This window comes from Phragmites australis, chromosome 17, assembly GCF_958298935.1.
Source record: "Phragmites australis chromosome 17, lpPhrAust1.1, whole genome shotgun sequence".
Lineage (NCBI taxonomy): Eukaryota > Viridiplantae > Streptophyta > Magnoliopsida > Poales > Poaceae > Phragmites > Phragmites australis.
In genome coordinates, this window is record NC_084937.1 from 21,616,518 (window position 1) to 21,643,176 (window position 26,659).

At 41.5% G+C, this 26,659-nt stretch overlaps 2 protein-coding genes across 3 annotated transcripts; one reads left to right on the plus strand and one right to left on the minus strand.

Moving 5' to 3' along the window:
• The first annotated feature begins 13,351 nt into the window (after positions 1 to 13,351).
• LOC133897134 (uncharacterized) lies at positions 13,352 to 19,512 on the plus strand. The gene is made up of 13 exons (XM_062337722.1): positions 13,352 to 13,740; positions 13,871 to 14,023; positions 14,132 to 14,268; positions 14,372 to 14,521; positions 14,937 to 15,038; positions 15,449 to 15,613; positions 15,777 to 15,887; positions 16,437 to 16,534; positions 16,798 to 16,921; positions 17,307 to 17,396; positions 17,814 to 17,858; positions 18,495 to 18,815; positions 19,151 to 19,512. Exons 1-13 carry the CDS (start codon positions 13,659 to 13,661, stop codon positions 19,178 to 19,180), a joined length of 1,608 nt encoding a protein of 535 aa, XP_062193706.1. The 5' UTR covers positions 13,352 to 13,658; the 3' UTR covers positions 19,181 to 19,512.
• A 67-nt stretch (positions 19,513 to 19,579) lies between these two features.
• LOC133897133 (protein GAMETE EXPRESSED 2) lies at positions 19,580 to 26,429 on the minus strand. 2 transcript variants are annotated; one of them, XM_062337721.1, is made up of 15 exons: positions 25,143 to 26,429; positions 24,428 to 24,754; positions 24,019 to 24,225; positions 23,850 to 23,908; positions 23,630 to 23,774; positions 22,976 to 23,302; positions 22,662 to 22,786; positions 22,119 to 22,336; positions 21,760 to 21,987; positions 21,442 to 21,677; positions 21,093 to 21,331; positions 20,648 to 20,804; positions 20,345 to 20,505; positions 20,133 to 20,227; positions 19,580 to 19,886 (listed from the first exon to the last, which is right to left on the minus strand). In XM_062337721.1, exons 1-15 carry the CDS (start codon positions 25,900 to 25,902, stop codon positions 19,784 to 19,786), a joined length of 3,387 nt encoding a protein of 1,128 aa, XP_062193705.1. In that variant the 5' UTR covers positions 25,903 to 26,429; the 3' UTR covers positions 19,580 to 19,783. The 2 variants fall into 2 exon arrangements, with proteins under 2 accessions (XP_062193705.1, XP_062193704.1); XM_062337720.1 differs by having other exon boundaries at positions 20,133 to 20,230.
• Positions 26,430 to 26,659: the final 230 nt, after the last annotated feature.

Here is a 26,659-nt window from a genome sequence, read left to right on the forward strand (position 1 = left end):
TTTAGACAATTTTCATGTTCACACGTTCGTAACGACGTATAATATCGTTTAGTACCTTTTTATAGATGTTAGCTATTGTTTGATGTACTATTTATAGTTAGATTTGTTATGTGTTTTTCTAATGTGTATTGAGAGCAGACGAGGAGCAGTTCGAGAATCTCTAGGACAAGTCTTTGAAGAGTCTGAAAAGGCTGTTGAAAGAGGCAAGTGTTCTTGAACATTTTGATCCTAGTTTTTCAAATGCATTCTTTATTTCAAATATGCATGCCGTTAATTCTAAATCACATTTACTTATAGTACATTGTTCCATATATCTCTTGTTACCCTAATTGTCAGTAGTGGTTATGTTGGGTAGTTTATGCTTAGCTTTGCACAAGGGTATGGTTGCGTTATTGATTAAACATGACTAATGGTCTATGCAACTGTGAGTTGAGAATACTGATAACTGTTGTAGCAACTTGGAACATAGGAATGTTGAGTAGAAGGTTAGTGAAGGTTCATTTAGCCCTATGTGTGGTTTTAGTAATTAATGATAATATCTATGAACTATCAATTATATTGAGAATTGTTAGTATGTTATTTTATAGGTGATGCCTGGTGGATTAAGCATGGATTCATTGATGAATGCCATGAAGATCAACGAGATGCATTGAGATTTATGAGCTCTAGGTGATGTTTATGTGATGAAGAAGAATCTAGAGTGGAAGAGACTTCAAAGGTTGAGTATGGTCTCAATAAAATTGACAATAAGCATGAAGACAAAATTACTTGTGGAGATTACTGACTAAAGGTATGAGATTGTCAATTGTGTTTTATGGACTAACCCATGTGTTATGTGCTTGAGAGTGGGTGGGGTTAGGTTCCATATGAAGATTGATAATAAGAGTGAAGACCAAGTTACTTGTGAAAATCAAGTGACTTAAAGTATAAAGTTATCGATTAAGTTTTATAGACTAACCCATGTGCTTTGTGCTTGAGCGTGAGTTGTGGTTAGATTCCATAAGAAGACATGATTTGAGTTGAGATACTCAATATACCAAGTTAAAAGAGCAAGATCAAGACAAGTTTAGCGGACAACTTATATCCTTGATGTTTACGGTTCATGCCTAAGTGGTGAACCGGATGAAGAAGATGTGAAAAAAGAAATCTTCCATGCTTGGTGCATGGGAAGCAATTAAGTGAACTTCATCAAGCTTTCAGAAGATCAAAATGGAAGTGAGGATAATCATCATCATTAAGAGAAGAAGGAGTTGATGATGAGCCTTGAAGAGCTATGAGAAGCATCACGACTTGAATAATATGTTCATCGAGTCTGACGGGATTACTCAAGGCAAAGGTATAACTAGAATAAGTTTTTCTAGTTTTGCTGGTCTCAAGGAGGTTGGTGGGAGACCGCATTATATGATTGATAGCCGTACTATCAAGAGGGACTGCTAAAAGTATTGTTCGATCATTGTGTCGAGTGCTCAGACTATGTGCTTCGTGCGGGATGCGTTTGTGTTGAGAGTTCACCTTTTAAGTCTGGGTATATAAAAGGTGTTTTAGATTTAACCATTTGTTTTGTTGGCCTTTGTGGCGTATGGTATGCCATGTGGCATCTAGTTTAATCTCTGATGATTAAACTCGTGGAAGTATCAGATGTGTGTTTCTGAAAGTTCCTAGAGTGCCTTTGTTTGCAAAAGTTTTTGTGTATCGAAAGTTTCGATGTTAGGATCGAATGTTCCGATTGGGGTCAAATAGTCCAGTCTCTGAGAACTTGGTGTTAGGATCGAATGTCTGGATCGGAAGTTCTGATGTGTAGTTTTTGTCAGATCTAGGTTGGTCTGTGAAGTTCAAATCTATTGTTTTAAACTAATCGGAAGTTCCAATGTGAAGATCGGAACATCTGATGTGTGCTGGAAAAGGCTGTAATGGCTAGTATCCGACCGTTGGGATTCTAGGGATCAAAAGTCTTGATCTGGGGATCGAAAGTTCTGATCAGTGGAGAATCTGCCCAACAGCTGGTTTTTCAGAGTGGGATATAAATACCCCTTAGCCTCATTTTGTGGGGCTTGTTGCTTGGCTACCTTTGTGCTGCTTTTGTGAGATGTTTGAACTTGGTGTTCCACCTTTGAGTGCTCCCCTCCCCTCTCTATCATGATTTAGTGATAATGCTTTTGTGGCTTAGTGAGGATACAGTGAGGTGTGTGAGAGTGGAGTACTAGCATGCTTTTAATTTTTAGGACTTTATGTCCTCAAATAGAGTGAGTTGTAGATGTGAGCATTTCTCCTCCTAATGATAAATTTATATCATTCGATAAGGAAGAGAAATGCATACATCTAAATGATCAAGCTATAAATGATCTATTTAATACTTTGAGCAAAGATGTATTTGACACGATCATGCCACTTGAGGACGCTCATCTCATTTAGACAACGCTTAAACGAAGTTATGATAAGCCTAAATTGTATTAAGAGGTTTCACTTTCGAAGATGTCATCTGGATAAAGCTCTACTTCATCATCACATCGTGAAGAGCACCAAATGATTTTCTCATTTGTCAAAGAGGATGCCACCTTGTCATCCACCTCACAAATTGACAAATCCAAACAAGGTAATGAAATGGTGAGTGTGATGAGTAAGTGTCTAATTCTCTCTTTGGACTTTAACAACACTTGCAATGAAATTTCTATATCTACTAGTGTTATTAATCCTCGCATTTTATCTTGTATTAAAATGCCTACTTATCATGATGATACGGTTCTTGGTCCTCATAATGATACATCCATTTCAATTCGTACTTGTGAGACTAACATTTTGAAGCAAATAAAAGATTATGAGAGACAAAGCTTAGGTGGAGAGACCACAAAGAAAATCAAGAAGAAGACTCCAGCTTGGAGAGATCAAGGACAAAAAAGATGTGCTATACATGTCATCAATATGGACATTATAGCATCGATTGTTCTCAACTTGAAAGTGAAGCATTCACTTCCTCAAGATGCTTATCCTCTCACTCTGATGCATAAATATGCCTTATGGCAAAAGGTAAAAAGAAAGCGATAAGTGAGGTTGATTTTGATAATACTTGTAGTGATGCTAGTGATAGTGATGAGTTTGGATTTGATCTTTTGAGAACAAATGATATGTCTAAAATGATCAAACTCATGAGCATAGTCAAAGGTCAAGAGAAAAATCTCAAGAGGCAAGCGGAATACCTCAAGAGGCAAGCGGAATACCTCATAGAGAAAATTGAAGAATTTAAGGCCTTAAATAGATAGCATGAAAAACTTATAGTCTTATAGTTCTTTATCGATCTTTATAAGAATCTTAAAATTAAACATGCTTCTCTAATTGATAAATGCTATGCCTCTAGTGGATTTAGGAATGCTATGTCCTAATTATAATACTTTATTTAATTAAGTATTATCCAAAACTACTCCCGAAGTAAACTGGATACCCCAACCGGATTCATGCCTGACACCATCAACCCGCACGTCAAAAAGCCACACCTACAAAGGTAATCGATTCATCGTTCCCATATACAACATGTAATAAGCACGAAAAAATGCTAAAGTCAACTGCAACAATGATTAATGCTTAAATGATGCAAACGGTCTATGATGCTCGGGTCCCTCTCCCAACCTACCCAAGGGAACTCTACATCCGAACAGAACAAACACCCTTAACACCGCCCAAATCTTGCCTCACCCACCTCACTCATCCAATCGACACCATCAAGCCATCATTATGATCATTGTACAAATAATTAAAGCCTATACTCGTGACCGATGAAATATTTCACCACTCGACTTCTACCGAGGAACTAAGCACTTGATAAGCATCACGAATAACATTTTAAGTTAGACAACATCATATTGAACCTAAGCTACAAGGATATAGAACAACAATTATTCAATATAGGAGAATTAGTGCATCAACATAGGTTCTACCCATCATAAACCCGATATCGACTTGAACTCATACATAACATACATAAAACATATTTATCACATCATATCATACGAGATATAAAGTATTGGGAGAAATATACTTAGATGCTTCTCTTGCTGCTCAGGTGTTTGCCTCATGCACCTGCGCAACACTCGCAAAACTCCTGCAGACTGGCATCGCCCTCAACCACGGTCGCGACACGCTCTGGTTCTTCATTCACTAAAGAAGAACAGGTGCAATAATTAACATGAATGGAATGCACAATGTATGCTACAATATGCATAACAACAAGCTAAAGGCCCATGACATACGGAGGAATAACGAAGCTTGCGATCTAAATAACGTCAAAAAAGTAACAGGAGGCCGGAGACTTCGGGTTGAACTCAGAGTATCTGAGTTTTGGAACCTCCGCGTGAACCTCTAGGTGAGGGCTCTCGGTTAGCTATTTTTGAAATAACCCAGAACCTTCGGGTGAGTTCGGATACTCCGGGTTGGGCCGGACACTTCGAATGAGGCTCCGAGTGGGCTCTCATCTATTTTCCCAGACTCTCTAGATCGAGTCCGGACACTCCGGGTTGATCCGGACAATCTGGGTTCTCACCGAGTTGAGTTCTAAAGTGTTTTTTCTGGCCGATTCAACTCGCATGCTAAATCTATTTCACCAAAACATAGATATATAATATACAAAGGGTTCTAGACTCGAATTGCACCCTAAATCACCATAGTTCTCAAGGAAAATTCAATGGGGTTTCTCCATGTTTACCCAGAGTATCCGGATCAATCCAGGTTGTCCAAAGAGACTGCTTCAAGTGGGAAATCTTGGTCGATTTGATTTGTGATCTTCTCCAAATCAAAGGAAAATATGTTTGAGAGAGTTTATGGTCTACAACTCACTCACCAACCTAGCAACACGATTACTAACTCAAAACTTACCAAAATACTCATTTTAGCTCCAAAGCTTAAGAACTCAAGAACTTTACAACCGAAGCTTCAAACTCTGGATTCATCTAACCAAAATGTGCATTTATGCCATGGGAGCCTAGAAGACTCACACAAGATGCTTTGCCAAGCTTAGGAACCATCGGTTGAATGAGGAAAATTTTGGAAAGAGGAAGAACGTTGATGCTCCTTATGCTTCAACCAAGAACACCAAAAGACATCAAAACTGGCTCAAATCCTTTGGGGAAAAAATGGATTAGATGGATGGGTAGCTCATAAGCTCGTGATCGCGTGAGTACCACATGCATACCTCAATTCCTTCAATTGAGGTGGGATTTTGCGGGAGAAGGAGAGAGGGAGCTTGAGAGGGAGGGAGAGAGAGCTCCTTGACTTGGCCGATTGAAGAGAGAGGGAGCACATGAGTGGAGTGAGGGAGAAAGGGGAGTGGCTGGGTTGCTGCCCATAGAGAGGGAGAGATGGGTGGTGGGGCCACATTCGGAGCCCACGTGTTAGAGAAAATGGTTCATGTTAACTGTGAATTCCATTCTTTCTCTCCCAAAATTCTTTCTTTTGCCTGATTGACTTTAAAAAAATTGCACTAGCATTCCAACATAAATTGCCTCAAAACTAATCATGACGTTAATGACTCATAATTAGACTTAATCATGCTATTATAAATTTGGAATGTGACAAAAGTTTTGTTAAATCACCTATTCACCCCCTCTATGCGGTATTGATGTCCTTTCAGTTAGATGATGATGGTGTGGGAATGCATAGGTGTGTGGTTGGTAGTAGTGTCTGCTCAACATCCTAAAGATCGATTCTTAGAACAGGTAACCCCGATTAACAGTTCAACAACAAGGCTTATATGGATACGGTCTTGCCAATTAATTAACAGATCCTCAACATAGTATAAGCTAATGGTGGTGTAGGAAGAAAAGAGTGATTCTTTCTAGAGCTACAAGGCTCAAGAGGAGGATTCTAGGTGATGCGATGCCACTTTGACTGTGATGAAACTTCAGCAAGTTTATTCTTGCTGTGAGGATACTTTGTAACGAACTTGTAGTGAAACCTAGCCGCACACCTCGAGAGTGTGTAAGTGCTGTGATGGCACGGGCATACAGGGATTATGACTCGTGGGTAAAGTTGAACGACCTTTGCAGAGTGTAAAACTGATATATCAGCTATGCTTACGGTTAAAAGCGATGTGGTTCCTTCACATGATTATTTTGATTTGGTTGGTGGGTTGTTACCTGTGATGGGTAGAAGTTGGATGGTTTGTTACTGGTTATGGGTAATTGTAGTTGATGGTTCTTGGTTACCTATGATAGGTATCAAGTTGGTTGGTTTGGAAACCTGATGCGGCTTTCAAGTAGTTGGAGAGACATGTGGAGATATCTCTAGAAATTGGAAGTTTAATGATAATTCACATAGTTAAATATGATATTTTTATAACTCATACGTTAGTATAGTTGGTATTTATGCAAATTGTATCTATTATAGCATGTTCTTTTATTTAAGCTTGCATGTCATTTATTTCTCATATTTGCAGAGTACGATATATACTCACACTTGTTATTTTCAAACAAATGTATATCCATGCGCTGCTCAGATAACGAAGAAGAATCAGACTACTTCTTAGATGAAGATGAAAATTGCTAAGCTGGTGAACCCCAGTCAATTGCGTGTGGAAGATGGGACATTCGCTGTGTTTTGCTCAAGATCTTGAGGTCCTTTCTATTTAATTGAGTTAAACGTTGTAATAATGGCACTGTGTGTGATACGCTGATGAAGTCGTTGTATGTATGAAACTTGATCCTAGCATACATGTAGTTTATATCTGATTTTGGTCCTTTATAAAATCGGGTGACACAATCAAAGAGAGGCAGGTGGCGCTGGCTACGTTCAGGATAGTGAGGGCGTAATACGTTGCTTAGCTGGGGCAAGCCAACCTTGGTGCGTTGGTTGAGCCAACCCCTAATGGCAGCGCATGCGGGCCAAAGGCAAGAGCGAATGGTATGTTTTGGGTTGGAATCTGCCCAATCAGACAAGCTAGATTGGGCCTCAAGTGAGGCAGTTGGACTGTTGACCCTGACCAATAAGCCCTTTCAACAAGTGACAAGTGGGTGACATTCGACATGGCTGCCACCTTACAAAATGCCTCAGATGTGGATGCTACCGTGGATGACGCCTTGTCATTTGGTCTAAGGCTGTTGACATCACTGGCTTGCTTCCAACGGGTAACATATAACTTTCTAATAGACGACAAAAATATAGGATTACAAAATTTTAAAATAGTATATTATGAAATTGTTTGATTTAAAAAATAAAAAATCTGCTTATAGCTTTCTCTTGGCCCTTTTGTGGGGTTCAACATTGGAGATAGGGATGTCAACAAGGAATTACCCGTCGCGGAATGGTTCTCCACCCCCATCCCGGCCTAAGGAAAATTCTTCATCCCCATCCCCGCACCTGCCCTCACTTGTGGGGACTATTTTCTCCCCATCTTCGTCCCCGCTAACAATTGATGAGCCAACCGCTCACCTGAGCCTCTTCCGCGTCCATCAGCCCACTTATCCACTGGGTCGTAACACCTCGGCCTGGGCCACCCAGCCAGGCTCCCTCGCGCACGCCCACATGGGCTGGGCTGGCTGCACACGCCTTGGCCGCCACCATCAGGCCGAAAAGGTCCCTGTGGGGAAACAGGGACGAGAAATGCTTCCGCATACCTGTCCCCGCTAGACCCAACGGGATATGATTTCTATCATTTGTATCCCCGTGGGGAACAAAATCTTCCCATCCCATCCCCTAAGGCCTTGTTCGGTTCTTTGGGATTTAATCCCCAACGAAAACTTATCCACAGAGGGATTGAGTGGATCCCTCTCATGCCACCCAAACCTTATAGAGGATGTATCTCTTGTTTCATCCTAATCCCTCTCTTGAAGAATGTGTTCAATTTTGGCTAGGATTTTAGCTGTAGTTTTGATTCGGAAAGGAAGGCTAAATAGTTATTCCTAACATAATGAGACGGCAAACAAAAATGAATCAGGTACAGCATAAAATGAATCAAAATTAAGCTGGGTGATTTGACGTCGAGTGCACAGCCAAATCGAGAGGCAACACCAGTTCAGGTAGGTAGATGGACAAGAGCAGCCAAACGTCACGAGTCTAGTGCACCACCAAGGCATTTGCTATCAAGATAACAAACGCCAGCAATTGACTTCAGCATCGCCACCCCATGAGAAGCTCAAGATTCTTGGCACGGACATCATGCCCTCACTTAGAACTGGATTTGGATTATAGTATATATCTCGAGCATTTTTGTTATATTCTGCAACTGCTCATGCATCCAGAATACCAAACAATCGCTTGGGTAAAATCAGTGTACAGGAGTAAAATCACTTTACATAATACAACAACAAAAGAAGAATTACCAAAAAGAAGAAACAGCAAAAGTCGTTATTCTTCTTATGCATATGAATGATGAGGACTAACAAAAGGAACCTGAAGCATCCCACTGATCTGATATCTGAGACAAGTTCAAGACATACACACCATCCTCTAAATTTTATATAGCCAGGTGATAGGAAACAGAATCTCAAAGAGTAGAAGTTCAAATAAGAAAAGAATATTTACCACAACTGTCTTTTCTAAATTGAGTAACTAAACTTATCACAACTGTGTTTTCCAAACCTGGTTGTCAACTCGTCCAAGAATCAAATATCAATCAATTACAATAGTCCTATTTTATAGAGGGCTCTCATAACAATTATAGATAAGATTCTGACATATGGAACTAACATAATATGATAACCGGACAATCAAATTGTTGCTATTAACCCAACTTTGTACTTTTACCTTACATTATTAACAGGGAGATGATTGGGGAGAATAATAGCAAAAAGAAATGCCATGTGATAGGACAAGCTAGCTAGATGAAAATCAAAGTATGGCAACACTCATGGAATAAGGCATAATATGTTTGGCTATCTGGCAAATAAAGGGCGTCTCATGACGCAGTGTTCACACATTGGAAGCAGCTAATTAAGGCGTCCACCCATTGGAAGAAGGCATTACCCTAAAGGTGATGAAATCATTGGGCAATCAGTGACTCAAAGTAGAAGTAGAAGTAGGATTACCCTGCCCTCTTATGAATTGAAAAACCTATGGGAGCATAGCAGTGTTTAGTAACATTGAAGCCTGGGCCTGGCTAGCAGGAAGGAGGCGAATAGTTGATAAGGGGGCTAAAGCAAGCAATTGCATTATCAGCTGAAAAGGGCTACATGCATGGTGATCTCTATTCTCTAACTAATCCATCATGGTCAGGGGCGGACCCACAGTCTAGCCCAGTCCAATTAGTAATTAGTTAGCCTGGTTGCAAAAAAAAAATCAAAAAATCTCACGGCAGTTCCGTTCTTCGTCGCGACTCCTCGCCTCCTCACACCGCTGTCGAGTGCCGTCACGATTCCTCACCTCCTCGTCACGTCCTCCGTTCCTCATGCAGTCAGCCAGTCAGGACCTCAGCGGTCACTGCTTCGCCCGGTGCCCGATCCATCGATCCAGCCACTGCTCCGCAGTCCACAGCAGGCAGCACGACCAGCGCCCAGCGCCATCGCTGAACAGGTGGCCAACGAGGTATTTCCATCAAGGCATCAATCACATCAATTCATTATCCATCGGTTGCTTACTTGCTCTTGGTACTTCCATGAAGGCATCAATTCATTATCCATCGGATGCTTACTTGCTCCCCTGGTACTTCCATCAAGGCATCAATCAGGACTAGCATCAATTCATTATCCATCGGTCCATCCGCCACACCTAGTGGTTGGTACGTCCATCGACCATTGGTCCATCCGCAGCCCCGGTTCCATGATTTCGTTGGATCGTTTTATCGTATACGAACCGCCGGTTTACATGGTGCACTGGTGCTTCATTTTTTTGCAGTAGCAGGAGCACGACCGAGTTGCTTCACAGAGATGAAGAGGCAGGGAGATATTGCTTCACTTTTCTGGAAACATGAAGCAAAAGCAAAGAAAATTGCGGCTGAAAAGCATGCTCAAACTCAAGAACAAGAACCATCTTCGGTTCTGGCTATGGCTGAAGAGACATCTCAAGAACAACCACATCCTATTCTGGTTCCGGTTGTGGCTGAAGGGCGACCTCAAGAACAAGAACCACCTCCAATTTGTGATGTTGATTGTCTCGAACATGATCCTGGCTTAAGAGTGTCTATTGCAAGCTATAATGCCAATGATCAAAATGCGGTTCGGAGAGAATATATTGTAAAAGGTCCATGACAACCTTATGCTCATGATTACCCAACCAGGAACGTATACGGTAAAGATTGTCGCTTTAGTATTATTTGGTTCCATAAATATCCTTGGCTTGAATATAGTATTGTGAAGGATGCAGCATTTTGCATGGTATGTTATTTGTTTGGTAAGGGAGGTGGTAAATTTGTTAAGGGTGGTTGGAGAAATTGGAACATAGGTAGTGATGCACTTTACAAACATATGGGAGGTATAGATAGTGCTCACAAAGCTGCGTAAGAGAGATATGATTTATTTGTACAAGGTAAACCAATTGATGATGTTATTCTGGAGGTGTCACAACATGATCTAAGTCTCTACAAGGTTAGGTTGACCTATTCACTTAGATGTTTGAGGTTTCTTTTGCGTCAAGGTTTGTCATGCCGTGGACATGATGAAAGTGAGGAATCTAGCAATAAAAGAAACTTCCTTGAACTTTTGGACTGGCTTGCAGGAAATAATGAAGAGGTTAATAAGGTTGTTCTGAAAAATGCTCCAAGAAATTGCATTTTGACTTCCCCTAAGATACAAAAGAAAATTATTAAATGTTGTGCCGAGGAAACCACTAGACACATAATTGAAGAACTTGGTGATGACCACTATGCAATTCTAGCTGATGAGTCTAGTGATATATCACATAAAGAACAACTAGCTCTTTGTTTGCGTTATGTTGATAAACTTGGAAGGGTGTGTGAGAGGTTTCTTGGAGTAGTTCATGTAGCCAATACCAGTTCTTTGTCACTTAAGACAGCAATTCAGTCTTTACTTGTTGGTCACCACTTGACTCTTACTCAAATTCGTGGGTAAGGATATGATGGGGCTAGTAACATGAAAGGAGAGATTAATAGGCTAAAAACATTGATCATGAAAGAGTCTCCTTCTGCTTATTACATTCACTATTTTGCACATCAACTCCAATTGGTTTTTGTTGCTGTTGCCAAGGGAAATGTTGGTTGTGCTACTTTCTTTGGACAAGTTTCTCGCTTGCTGAATATTATTGGAGTTTCTTGTAAGCGCCATGACATGCTTCGAGATGTTAGAGCTCAAAAACTTAAGACTGCACTTGAGTTGGGTGAAATAGACAATGGGAGTGAATTAAATCAAGAGATGGTGATAACTAGGCCCAGTGACACTTGGTAGGGCTCTCATTACAAAACTATTTTACACATTATTGATATGTATTCTATAATTCGAGAAGTACTTATAACTCTTGAAAAAGATCCTAAACAAAGGGATGATTGGCCGAACATACATGTTATGGTTGATGTTTTGGAGTCATTTGAGTTTGTTTTCAATGCACACTTGATCTTATTATTCTTGGATACACAAATGAATTGTCTCAATCTTTGCAAAAGAGGGACCAAGATATTGTTAATGCAATGTCACTTGTTACTTTGGCAAAGGGAAGACTACAACAAATAAGGTCTCATGGGTGGGAAGAATTCTTTGAAGGAAAGGTTACATCATTTTGCATTAAACATGACATTGATATTCCTGCATTGGATGGTAGATATGTGCCTCATGCAAGATCCCTACGGTTTTATCCGGTTCAAACAATTGATGATCATTATAGAAGAGAAGTGTATATTGGTGTCATTGATCAAATTCGGCAAGAGCTTGACAATCGGTTTGATGAGGTAAATATGGAGTTACTTATTTGTATATCGGTCTTGAATCCCTTTAATTCTTTTGATTCTTATGATGCACATAAAGTCTTTAGGCTTGCTAAGTTTTATCCTAAGGACTTTTCAAGTGTGGAATTGATAAGACTGTGTGGAATTGATAAGACTTGAACTTTAACTTGATAACTTCATTGATGACATGAGGAAAGATGATAGATTCAAAGGCCTAAACAATCTTGGTGAGCTCTTTATTAAGCTTGTTGAAACAAATAAGCATGTTGTTTATGACTTGGTATACTTGCTTCTTAAATTGGTATTGATCCTACCGGTGGCGACGGCAAGTGTTGAAAGAGTATTTTTGGCATTGAGTTTAGTGAAAGATAAGTTGAGAAATAGAATGGGTGATGAGTTGTTGAATGATTGTTTAGTCACATATATCGAGCGAGATATCTTCTCCAAAGTAAGTGAGGATGACATAATCAAGTCTTTCATGGCCATGAGAAAGCGTAAAGTGAAGAATCTAGAATAGTATCGTAACGATGTAATCTTCCACTTATGTAAGACCTTATGTCATGTTTGAACTATTTATATTGCGGTTTTACAAATTTGGGATTTATTGTTGAATTTACGATATTATACCGAATTTGCATTGTCTTTTGTCAAATTTTATACTCTTTTACCGAATTTGTGATCTTAAAAATTTGGATGCCTACCCTACAAAAAAATTCTGAGTCCGCCACTGATCATGGTTGGGAAACCGATTCAATCCATCTAGCAGCAAGAGTGGGATTCAGCACGGATGGATTCAATTCACGGTGAAATGGAAAGCCAGACTGAAGTGAGCTGCTGCTAGGTAGTCCAACAAATACTAATAATTCTTTTTTCATAAAGAAAGAAGCGAGGAGGAGAGAAGCGGAGAAGATGATGATGCAGGAGAAAAAGAAACCCTGTAATGAACCAGGACGAAATCGTTGGGGTATCCGGGGATCTTGGGGGCCTCGTCGTCGTGGTGGACGATGTTGCTGTCGGCCGCAGCCCCCGCCAGCGTGGACGCCATTAGCAGCGTTAGGACCATCGCGGCGGCCATCTCCCAAGTAGCCAAGTCCAACCCTTGCCGACGGACATCTTCCAAGTTGGGTCAACAGCAGGCATCAACAACACCCTTCCCACCATAGAACACAATGATGGTGGGAGAGATGCAACAACGTTTTGATGCGCCGAATCAAGAACGACGTAAATCAAGAACCCTAGCACACGAGAGAAGAGGGGAAAGAAGAGGAGGATGACACGATTACTGACGAGAAGGTGACCACTGGAGAGGAGACTGTCACGTCACCGTTGCCTCCCCGCATCGCCGCAGTACAGCCTCCAACTCACCAGTCGAGTTGAGAATTTTTTCCACTGACTACGGAGTCGATGACTTTTCCCGAGCCGAAGGGAGAGGGAAACGATGGGTGAACCGAGTTACAATCTCAAACACGCTTAAACGAAGACGCAAAATTAATGGGCTAAGAATATTTCCACGCCGGACTGATCCGCGGGGATCGAGCCGCGACCCCGGCTGTTCCCAGATCAGGATCGGATCCCGCCGACATCCCTAATTGGAGACCGTGCGTCCCCGTGAGTTCAGACCTCGGGGAGCGCGCAAGGAAGAGGCCCCACCAGCCCACGAGCCAGCCACCGCACGGGCAGTACACCCGGGCCCCCAAGTCAGCGACTCGAGAGCACACGTCGTACAGCCGGCCCGTCGTGGCAGCATCCCTTTTCATCGTCGCCTCGCGTAGGAGAAACAGCCGTCTCCCGCCGCCTTCTCCCCCCTCCGCCTCCTCTCGCCGGCGACCAACCGACACCGGCCTCGATGGCGGCGGCGCGGCTCCGCCTCCTCGTCTACGGGTCCCTCTCGTCGGCGGTGTCGAGTACACCGCCGTGGTCAAGGCGAGGTTGGTCAGCACGCTGTTGCACTCAAGCCGTTCGACGTAATACCGCTCCGGGGCTGAGGCTGACTGCTTGTTTTCTTGTGTGTGTGTGTGTGTGTGTGTGTGTGTGTGTTTCGGGGGCGGGGGGTTCCAGGTCTGCGCGCGCTGTGCACGCTCTCCACGACGCTGCGGTCCGGCGCCGGCGAGGACGAGATCGAGCGCATCCGCCGCGAGTTCGAGGAAGCCAAGCGCAACTACCTCAGCATCCCCGCCGCCATCAAGGGCATGCCCAAGATGAACCCGCAAGGTCTGGAATTTGGATTGGGCGCTCACTTCCCTATCTGTTTGTCTTGCTTTGGAGTGTGAAACATCGATTCTTGACATTGGTGGGGTTTGGCCACGCCGCGGGTTTCAGGCATTTACGTGAACAAGAACGTCAAGTTGGATGACCTGCAGGTCTACGGCTTCGACTACGACTACACGCTGTCGCACTACTCAGAGCATCTGCAGTGCCTGATCTACGATCTCGCCAAGAAGCACTTGGTCGAGGAGGTTTGGTCCTTCATGGGTTTTGGTTGTCTGGTCTCTTTCTTGGGTTCCCTTGACGATGAAGGGTGCGTTTGTGGGTTGTGAGCGGAGGTGATGTTTTGCGCAGTTGAAGTATCCAGAGAGTTGCTTGCAGTACGAGTATGACCGCACCTTCCCCATAAGGGGCCTTTACTACGACAGACTAAAAGGGTGCCTTCTGAAGCTTGATTTCTTCGGCTCTATTGAACCAGATGGTTGCTTCTTTGGCCGGCGGAAGGTAAGACGCGCCACTCTATTATTTTCTCTTTTTTCCTCAAACGGTTGCATCCAATATGAATGTTATTTAGATATTATATTTAGAAGTTTGTTAGTACTGAATGTTATTTGGTTTCCGCATTACTTATCTTTGGGGTATACATATGGAAATATGTAGGTTCTAATGGGTGATCATTATGTATGTGATTGTCTGATTGATTGCCTTGTACTGTTTGACTGTTGAATTCAAACGTTGGCCATTGTATTTAGTTAAATGTCAACAGCCGAACACAGATTACGTGTGTTGATTGTTCTTGAGAATTTCTATACTATTGTTGTGCTTGTTCTTTGTATTCTCCTACAACAAATTACATTATGTAAACTATGTCTATCGACAGCCTATGAGTACAAGTTCTTACCTGAATTTTGTTAATCAGCTGAGTTTGAGTGAGATAAAAGAGGTCTATGGCACGCGGCATATCGGCAGAGATCAAGTTCGTCAACTTGTTGGGCTGATGGATGTCTTCTGTTTTAGTGAGGTACTTTCGGAGCCTTAGTTCTGTTCCCTCCTTTTAACACTGTAGGCTGCAGCTATTTATTACAAAATAGTAAATTATCGGTTGCCTCATCGATATGCCAACTAGAGCACTATAATATCACCCAATGTTGTTAATGCTTTGTTCATAGGTTATATAGATTTGATCTGTTCATTGTTTATTCTTCAAGGGCATCTAATTGTGCATGTGGTTCTCACCTCCCGTGTGTTGAGATATTTGCACTTATAGAACATATGTTGTATCACATAGTAACAAGAGTTATTCTCCACTTAGTTGTTGTATCATGTGCTATTTTTAATTTATGTAATTACTGTGAGATCATATCACACAACTACACTGGCTTTTTCCATAATACTTTCTATTCTAACTTTGTGATGTTCATTTCTTCACAGGCATGTCTCATTGCTGATATTGTTCAGCACTTTGTAGATGCCAAACTGGAGTTTGATGCCTCTTATGTATATGAGGATGTAAACAAATCGATCCAGCATGTCCACAGAAGTGGTTTAATTCACAGGAAAATTCTTTCTGAGCCTCAGAAATTTCTGATAAAAAAGGTAGGCAGCACTGCTTTTCCTGATTCTTGTTGGCATATTGCCTTTGCCCCTTCTTTTTGGCTGAAGTTTCATATATTGATGATTTAACCTGATACTGCTTCTTGTCTTCTGACATTCCTTCCTACGTGTAACTCAAAGATTGTTGTCTCATCTGTGCCCACAGAGCCAGGTGTGCCGTTTCTTACAGATGCTAAAAGAGAAGGGGAAAAAACTATTTCTTCTGACAAATTCACCTTTCTACTTTGTCGATGGAGGGATGCGTTATTTGCTAGAGGTTCTTTCTACATCTAAATCTGCTTGTATACTCAAAAGCAAGATTTAAGCCAAAATAGATTTTGATCTGGTCCATGAATAGCGTACACATTTTTAATATAACCTTTTCTTACTTTTTGAGGTCTGACATGACCTTCAATATCTTATTTTTTGGGTTAACTTTCAGTTGAGAATATGAAATTCATATTTCGTCGTCATCACACTATTTGCAGGGGACAATTGTAGTAACTGGGCACATGCAACTATTTGTCCTGCCTTACCACATGTTCTTCATACTAAAATCTAAAAGCATATGTTTTGCATATACATCCTTCCTTTGTTTCTACCTTACATTTAGAGCTTGTTGTATTGTACTTGGCTATTTCTTGTCTATTATTATAGAGGACACAACTACACTGTGCAAGCGACATTCTTTTAATTTTTTCTGTTCTTGTAATTTTCTTGGTGAATAGTGTACTCGAAATAGAAAGTATCATGTTAGTATGTTACAGCAAATTATTTTTGCTCACTCATATTAACAACTTGACTATTTCATAATTTGGTTGGGCAGGACCAGCATTTTGATGGGAACTCCTGGAGGGAGCTCTTTGACGTTGTGATTGCGCAGGCAAATAAACCAACTTTCTACAACTCAGATCACCCGTTCAGGTTTTGTGGAACATCTGTGTTACTGAAGAAAAAAGATTATTTCATTCCTTATTACTAAGTTAGTGGTGTTAATGTGTTCATTTTCCTTTAGCACAGATGCATCTGTGTAGATTTGTTGCTAAACTTTGAATATTAACAGAAAGTAGGTCTTAATAATACAGGTGCATAAGGACCTATATTGCTGCCAGTTTTTCTTAAAAATTCTGCACAATTGAGTTTACTCCGATCCTGGATTCCTAATTATGTTCGCTGGTTACATGTAGGGTATATGACACTCAAAAGGATACCTTAGCTTTTACTCCAGTTGACAAGTTCCTGCCAGATCAAGTATACTACCACGGCTGTTTGAAATCATTTCTGCAGATCACAAAATGGAGAGGCCCAGAGGTTGGTTATTTTGAACCTAAAGAAGAATCAATTTCTATATATGTTTGCTCAATTTTATATCTTTTCTGTCTAGAGTGATACGTTTCTCGCTCTTTTTGTCACCCTTAATTCAATACCATAGATTTCATGTTAAATGATAGTTGATTTTACTGCTGCAAAGTGGAAGCCAGCATTCACATACTTGCATGTTCTTTGGGCTCATCTGCTCCATGTTGACTATGCTTCTTGCTTATATAGATACAAAATATTGGAATAATCCGCAGAGGTTACTATAGATATAACTTGGGCTGGTCTTCACTTTACACTAAAATATGCAGCTCCCAATTCTAAATTTTGGAAAAATTTCATTCGAATTCCTCATCTCAAATTTTTGGCCATGTATTAGGTGATATACTTTGGTGACCATCTTTTGAGTGACTTGAGAGGACCTGCAAAAGCTGGTTGGCGAACAGCTGCTGTAATTCGCGAACTTGAGGTTGATGCTTCTCTTTTTGCTTGAGATTTACTTTTACACATCCTAGAAATTATTGTATGAAGTTCAAGCATCTCCATATTTTACTTATTGACTAGTAATCTCTTGGTCTAAGGTTGCCTTGATCCTGTTGGAGTGTTGGTACCAAAGGAAATTATGAAGAGAAAAGATCAAAAATAAAGGGAAAATGTATTGAAATATTCAAAATAGTAACTTACGCTATCTTGATCTTGAATATGTTGGATATGCTACTAGATGACATGAACAAACTTGTACTTGTTTTTTTAAATGACTTGAATGATTCTCGTATATGTATTTCTTGACTAAATCTGAACTTATCACACTATTTGTTCATACAACATGCATGGTTATGTTTTGTACCATGTTAATGTTATAATGATCCATGCTTTGTTCCTTCAGGATGAAATAGAAATCCAGAACGGCGACAGCTACCGCTACCAACAGGTGTGTATATCATCTGCTTCTCATATTTATGATATGTAACTTGATTTCCTGTTCCCCTTATACCTTAAGCTCCGTTTCTTGTTACATGGCTTTCAAAAGCACTTCTTTCGAAACAAAATTGTGCCCAACCAAGTTTGTAACAAATATTGTGAATCCAACATTGAAGCTGAGAGAAGGTAACTACTCATGCTGTACAGTGTTACCTGGACACCCGTGTCCAAATTTATTTGCCGAATCGGACACCCCGAATCCGAGTTGGATTCCGATACCCATGTCCGTGTCCAAGTAACACTGATGCTATAATGTTGATCAGTATTAAGCTGAAAGGCTGACTATATGGACTTGCAGGATTTGGTTTAGGAGGCTCTCTTACTCTTAGGCTGTAGGCATTTTGAAGCTGTCATAGTTTTGTGAAGCGCAATAGGGCACCAGGGTTGGTAAATCTTAAGCTCCATCCTCCCAGCACACATTATAAAAAAACACGACACATGGATGATCAGTTGCAGCACAGATCGCTCCTTGAGATGGGATGGTGGCATTTACCTTTTGTATTTGCTATATATGATCTGATTCCTCTATCACATATGCTTGTTAGTCTATGATTTTTCACCCACATAATTACATCCGGCTCTGCAGGCAAAAATTAGTATAATACATGATATACTTGGGAAAGTCAATGCAACTGTGGTTAGTACCCAGAAAGGCCAAGTCTACAGAGCATTGCTTGAGGAGTTGAATGCAGAAAGGCGACACTGTCGATCTGAGATGCGAGATCTGTTCAATACCTCTTTTGGTGCAACGTTCCTTACAGACACTGGAAGGGAATCATCATTTGCCTATCACATTCATCAATATGCAGATATTTACACCAGCAAGCTTGAGAACTTCTTATCATATGCCCCTGAATCATGGCTTCATCCACCTCATGACATAAAGATCATGCCACACATCGCGAAGGTAGTTTAAAATCATATATGGAATTTATATTAATTTGTTTAGTTTTCCAATAAGTGTTTCTTACAGGAAACTTTTGAAAATATAGTTAGCTGGTTGGTTTCCAAACTGAGCACTTGATATTTGTTCATATTCAACTGCTTTAGAAATAAAATACATAATGTTTCTCTTAAAGGGAAGCAAGCTAGAAATTTCATTGAAACTGAACACTCCATTTGTCATATAATTGTTTCCATTGTGATAATTTTCATGATTTTCCTAACAGTTATACTTTATATAAATGCTGATATATTGAAATATTTAGTTCGAATAATGATTTTCGACATTCCATGTTATAGGTTCCAGCAAGTCTGTTCAGTAGCTCGTAGTTATCCTTTTTAGGTGGAGAACCGTATGGTTTCTGCGCGAGACCACGGAACTGGACTGTGGACGGCCACTGCATTCGCTTGGGTTACGAGTAAAGCACCAGATGATGCATCAATCCAACAGACCATGCAAGCAAGCAGCAAGTTAGCAGTTATTCCTCTGACTTGCCACAGAAACGGTGGCCACGTGAGTAGGACTCTTTTGCCTATATGAGGAGGCTTTTTATCTGAGAAGCTGCTTCCTTTTGTTCAACTATATGGGTGTTCTAAAGAGTAATGATACCCATAAAACCTAACATCTGCAATGGTTGTCAATAAAAGTGTTGGCCACTACCCATCTTGCCTTCCCATTTTATTCCTATTCTGGGAAGATATGCGTACTGCTATTGCGAGCAGTATTTCTTTCTCAAGCATCCCTTTCGAATGCACATACCTCCCTAACCAGTTTTGTTTGAAATGATTTACGGCTAACCTTGAAGTAGCGAAAATGAAAGCAGGACTTTCTATATATAACTATCTCTTTCCAATGCACATGTTGGTAGTAGTCTGTCAAATGTGTACCTCTCCTTGGTTCGCTACGTTCATCTAGGATAAACTATCAAACACCTACTTGTCCTTGTCTGTTACATGTAGACCATCTTGATTTTCATTGTTTCTGGTCTCAGAGACTGGCTGGAGTTCCAGTTCTTTCTTGCATGACCGTGAAGACCTGAAATCTCAAAAACAGCAGCAATTAGGGGAGCCATGTGATTCCTAAACCCAAACAATCCAATATTTCGATTCCTGGCTTATGATGATCCAGGATAAATTTGCTAACAAAAATTATTCCGGTTTTATTCATCAGTGCTGAACTTGCTTGCAAATTCCAAGCATTTGGAGTTCTGGACTACAGGTAGATGCTTAAATGCACATGCAGCTGAAACTTCTGAATTTGTAGCAGAATAGCATTGCTTACCTCTGACGGAAGCTCGATCTGTCTGCACCTAACGCGAGCTCAACAGCAGGTGCAGAGCAATATCCAACGTCCTCGGATTGCAACTGCAAGGCACGCTTCTTTTTTTGGAAGAACAAACAGCAAAAGTCATCAGCAAGGATGAAAAAATGCCAACACGACGGATGTGCAGACCCTGCTCGCCTTGTGAAAGTTTCAGAAAGGAATACACTTACTCGCTGATGAAATGGAGTCTGCTCCAGTGTGCGCATTTCATTGTCGGTTCGATCTCTTCGCTCATCCTTCAAAGTTTTCATGCATTTGAAGAGGAAATACAGGAGAACACCGCCAAGACATAGCATTGTCAGGATCTCAATTACTAGCACCGATTCAACCACTGAAATTATTTGTAGCACAGAATAAAGATGAGTTCCATGTTATATGGGGCACGAAATGAAGAAATTCAGCACAGAGGTTATGCAACAGATCACCACCCAATGGGAAAGCGAAAACATCAACAAGAAAGCTTTGGTGCTTACTGAGAGCTATTCTTGAGTTCATATGTTTTGTTTTGACTAGACGAATAGTCTTCGCAGTGGACAGTGGCGTCGACATCTTCTCTGAACAGTCAGGATAGCATCCATAGTTTCCCAGGTCGTTTACAGTGATGGACAAGGTTGTTCCATGGCTTGGACCCTGCAAAAGAAAAATCTCACACACTTTATTCTGAGTATGCATCCTCATGAAAAGTAGAAAGTAACATTTTTCTATCCATTTTTTAGACAATTAGCTACTTAACTACCCATCAATTGATCTGGAAAAAGGAGCTCATTTGAGAGTTCCTGAATTTATACAATAAAAAAAACAAGTATAACTACGCAATTCGGCTAAAAATTCTACGCAAGAAACAGAGGTTCACGATATGAAGCTGAAATGATCTGAGAAGATTTCCTCAAAAATGATCTGAGAAGATAGAAGAATTACATGGTAAAACAAGTGCTGCATTGCATTGTTGCAATCTTGGACATTCCCTCTGAATCTGATAGCAGTTCCTCTCAGGACAAAGTGGTTTGAAATGATCACATAGTCCTCAAGCGGCTGCCAATGGTTAATTCTTTCAGTCTTCAGCTCCGTAGTGGGAATGGTACCAGCCGGCAAGGTCGTCGTCAATGTTCCCTCGAAGACTTCTAGGGAGAGTACTAGCAGAAGATGAGACTTGTTCCCTGCGAAATAAGGTGTAAACCGAGTTGATACCAAGAGTAATTTTCTTCTTCTTCTTTTTTCTTTTTTGACAATGCAGAAACAACACCATATACTAACTCAACCGAAGTACCTGGGAAACTGCGAAGATCAGGTTCAACAATGGAAAATTGAAATGTGTCCCGATGCTTGTCAAAGATTTTATATCCTCCCCTTGATTCTTTCCCACCCAAGAAAATTGATCTTGGAGCTAGTATCACTGGAGGATCATTAACTGGCTCAACGAAGATCGGGAACCGGGCGTCTTGTATACCATTTCTGTTCATGGCATATAGTGCTATAACATCGTTTCCATAGAAGTCTTCATTTCTACACATGGTGGCATGGTTATCCTAAGTGAGACTAGAAAGATTCTTGTAAAAGACTAGGGAGAGTCATTCTTGATCAGTACCCAATATATTGCAGAAATTGTAGCCCGCCATTTATCGCTTCTACTGTTCCTTGTAATATCAGGTCTTTGCCAGCTCTACCTCCCCTGCTGATTGAAAGTACATCATCTGATGGCTGTTGAAGTTTCATTGGCATAGGAGCAAGAAACACATTTCCAGACTGTGCTTTCACTGTAACAGATATATTTTCTGCTGTATCTGAATACACTATTTTAATCCCCGGAAATCCACTGCCAAAAACATATCCATATTTGATTAGTTTAAAAAAACAATTAAAAGAGACTAAAACTACAAGTATGCTCAGTTAAAAATAAATAAATATAAGCATAAAGTGCATAGGTAAAAAATCAATATGGCTTACCCAAATTTTGGGCTGATTATATCTTCAGTTACATGCAACTGCTGGGGTAAAGATATGAATTGAGGTGGTCTGCAGAGAACAGATATAAACACTGTTGCAGTGACGACATTGTTATGCTCGTCAGATATTGTGTATGAGAATGAGTCATTCCCAAAGAATCCTTCAAAAGGGGTGTAACGGTATTTCTTGTTGAACTGTAGGACTGATCCATGAAGTGGCTTCAGAGAAAAGGACCGAAATGATCATCAAATCGAAATGCTAAGTAACGAAGTAATGAGAAAATAAAGAACTGAAATGTTTCTCCAGTTAAAGTACTTGATTGTAAAATTCAAATCTGTTGCTATAGAATGTTTTGTTGCCACAAGTTCCTTTATTTTCGTTGCAGTGTGTACTAGAACTGTTCAACAATGGCATTGCAAGGACTCAGTTTAGACTTTAGATGGTTAGCCTGTGCAGCTGCAAGCGTTCATGACAGGTTTACCAAAGAGGAGAGACTATCACTATGAGCTGAATTTGCGAAGATATTTCACGGCATAAACTTACTGAAGATGAGTTAACTATTTCGGCTTTGCTTCCTGCAATGCAGTCATTTGACAGTACATCGAAGGAAACTGATTCATCCTCCCATACTGAAATGCTATCATTTTTAACATCTGAAAAGTATTCATCTGCGAGGAGAGATTTTCAATTCGTCAGAGTTTCTCGACAAAAAAAAGGGAGAAATGAGTAATGCTCAAATGTTTCAGTATATAACGAGACAACTAATTTCCTACGAACTCAAGTTTAACTACACATCTTATCTGACCAACTTTTCGTCCTTTTTGCGAGGGACTAATCTAGACTGACCGAAACTTTACCTTCGAGAACATGGATTTCGAATGGACATGGAGCCAGCTGCTTATCCTCAAATTGAACACACATACTATATGAACCAAGGTTCCTTGCCACATAAGGAGCGGTATATGATCCATCTCTGTTGTCGACAAAGTTTCCTGTCATAAAGCTTGTAGTATTCACAGGGGTTGCAATACTTGCAGATGTTATCTGAAACCTCAATTTTGACTCCAAAGATAACACCGAGTTCATGAATGAGTCAACAAGTCGAACAGTTACTTCATTTTGAACTGATCTTTTGACCATAGGATCAAACATGAGAACACTTGATAAAGATGTATTGATCGCACCTGGAAAAAGGGAAGGTTATGGTATGGGAAGTTAGAGGTCAATCAGCAATTCGACACCAGATAGACCGAAACAAAGCATATATAAGAAATTGTCTGTTTGTGAGCTACATAACTAGTTAATATGTTCAAATGTGATCATCCTTTGTCTAGCTGGACACCTAATTAATATCTAAGAAACCAACACTAGAAGAGGCCTAACACACACATTGCATGTGAAGTGGCACAAAATGCAAGAAACACGAGGAGAACATTACTGAACCTTAGTGAATTCATGGATTACATGAATGTGAAATTGATCGAAAAGACACATAGGAGAGATGACGAAACCTGGCAAAACTGTCATGGCATAGGGATTTCCACCATTTAGCGCTATGTTCCCACACAGTACCCAAATTTCATATTCCCCAGCAATTTGAGGAGTATACGAAACATTAAATTGACTGGCTTGCACTGTTGAATTTCCTGCAATGATCTAATAATAACAGAGTGCATTTCAGTGACCATGTTACTTATCTGTACCAAATTAGACAGAGAAAAGGGTACTTACTTCCTGAAGGCCAGCAGGTCCTAGATCGAAAGAACTTTGTCCTTCCATAGATATCGTCCCTGTAAATTTATTCAACATCAAAGCGTACTTTTTTCTGACTATATTTTTAGATAATTTTTTTTCTCAGATTAATAGAAGGCCAAATGCCTAAATGATTAGACAGCATTACCGTTTGGTTCTCTTATAGGTGTTATGATTGGGTCTGCGTAAGACGTGCCATTTTTAATCAAAATCTTCACTTGCAGCACTGCGGTCTCAATCGGAGAAGGGCTGCGAGACTGATCCTCCAGGAAAACATTGAAGGATGACACTGAACCGGCAACAGAATGTGCTAAACCAGATCCACTGGCAAAGCTGTTTGATCCATCGCAATACCCTGAAAGGAGCAACTTATCAGAATCAGCTTTATAATTAGGAATCGGGCAGCATGATTACCCAGGAAGCAATGATAACCAGGGTTTCAAATACCAGCCTTAACCGATCGGTTACTACTAGTAACCGGATTTCCAAAGCAGTTACTGACGGATCACTTCTGAAACTGAATAATACAGGTGCAGAAGAAAATTTAACTAGCATACCTACAAAAACATCGAACATGTACACCATGTTGGAAACCTTTTGGTTCAGCTGAGCATCAAAAATTCTGAGCGCAAACTCTCCAGGCTCTACAACATTAAAAGATAGCAGCTGAACTCCATCAGCTACCGCCTCTATCGGAAGGTCTACTACTGGAACAGACAAATTTGAGGCTCTGTCAACTACTAGAGCATTGAATGGATGAATCTCCGGAACAATATTTCCAAATGTATCCTTCTGATATATAAATATCTCCAGCTTGGAAAATATCTGCAAAATATTGGTTCCATGCTTCCAGCTGCATGTGCTTTTCGCTATGTCAAGGAGACCTGCAGCAAGTAAAATATATGGCCAGATTATTGACATTTCCACCAATTTGTGCATCTGCATCCATCACTAGCATATCTTTCCAGCAGAAGAAGTAAATCACTTCTACTTTTTTGCACATTAAATTTACATCTACATAAATTTATCAGAAAATAATAGGGGCAGCATCCGACCAATGACTAGTATCTGATGGAACACATCAAGAGGAACATTGCTGGGGCCAGACCAAGCTTCTAAATGGCGGATATCGTTTGATATCATTTGAGCTGAGCCCTGGTATATCGAATGCCGGGTATCGACTACCCAGCGGTATATCAGGTGATATGTATCCATATTGGATTTAATTTCACAGGTTATTTTTAGTATTCAAGTATGCTATGTTGCTCTAACCTGGCTTCACCGTCAGCAGCAGAGGTGAATCACGTAGCTCCGTGTTATTTCCAAAAATATGCACCAGGAAGTCCCCTGCAAGGGTTTGCCCAAACTCAAAGCTGAGGCATCCATCTTCTGTCCATCCGTTGAACTGAAAATCCAGGAACTCCACAGCTGACCCGTTGACATAAGACCCTGACACCATGAAATAGCCATCGCCCGGCATGTCGGTGCCGCACGCGACGTCGTTGCCGAAGGCGTCCTTGGGGACGACGCACACGAACGCCTTCGATCCCGCGACGTAGCCGCTGTAGAACATCCAGGACACCAGGGACGCGGACGGGTGCACGCCGGCCGCGGTGACCGTGAACTGGAGCGACGAGACGCCGACGCCGAGCCGCTCCTCGGCGACGAGCGCGACGAAGTCCCCGGCCCTCAGGGGCACGAACGTGATGTTCCAGGACGCGGGGTCACCGCCGAGGTGCGCGGCGACGTCGGTGATGTAGGAGCTGTTCCCTTTCTTGCCGTTTACGGACACCGAGAAGGAGAACGATGAGCGCCGGCCGGCCGGGAGGTCGAGGGCCCAAACCATGATGACCGCGGTGTCGCCTGCCTGGAACGCCGCCTTGTCGCCGAGCCAGCTGAAGGCGAAGGATGGCATGGGCGTTTGCTGAGAGGAATGTTGCTGCGCTAGCGAGGGGCTCAGTGTCGACATGCAGAGAAGAAGAAGGGAGGGAAGCAGGGCTGTTCGCCGCGAGATCGCTGCGGGGTTGGACATGACTCCTTCGATCCCGAGAACTAGGAGGTGTGCGTCCTCTTGCCGGAGATGGAGGCGAAAGGAAGCGGAGGGCAGGAGGTTGGTGACGACTGTCGACTAGTGCGTGCGTGCGTGGGTATTGGAACTGCAAAGTGCTAACCGCCGGTGCAGTCGTGCTGGACGCGGATCCTCTGACGTCGGCCGTCGTGCCGTCGTGCTAAGATTGGCCGTCCACTCCATCCAACGTTCCTCTTGTCTCCTTGCTTCGTAGCTTTTCTCGTTGATCTCTCACGTGCTGTCTGTGCGGCCCCAACAACAAGCCACAGCATCCTTTTGTGCTTGGAGGGAAAAACAGCCAAGGCGTCAGGACGTCCTCAAGAACGCATCATTCGTTCTCATCATGCATTCGATGGTACAAACAGTGAGCAGGGGTATGCTAGATTTATTTATGGTTACAAAGAGGACGTCAGAGTTCACAGAACAGAGCAGTGGCAATCACACATTGATCGGCGAGCTCGTGTTCGTCGTCTTATTTGTTATGTCCAGAACCATATCCGTAGCCGTATCCTGAGCCCGAACCATCTCCATATTCACTTCCCGGACCTCGCCATATCCTTCACCGTACACTGAGCCTGAGTCTTGGCCGTGGCCAGAGCCGTAATCTTCACCGTAACTGGATCCTTGACCAGAGCTAGGGATAGACGTGAAACACTTATCAGGTTCAATTAAGTAACTAATTATTTTGGCCGATCAAAATGACTATTTAGTTAATTAGGTT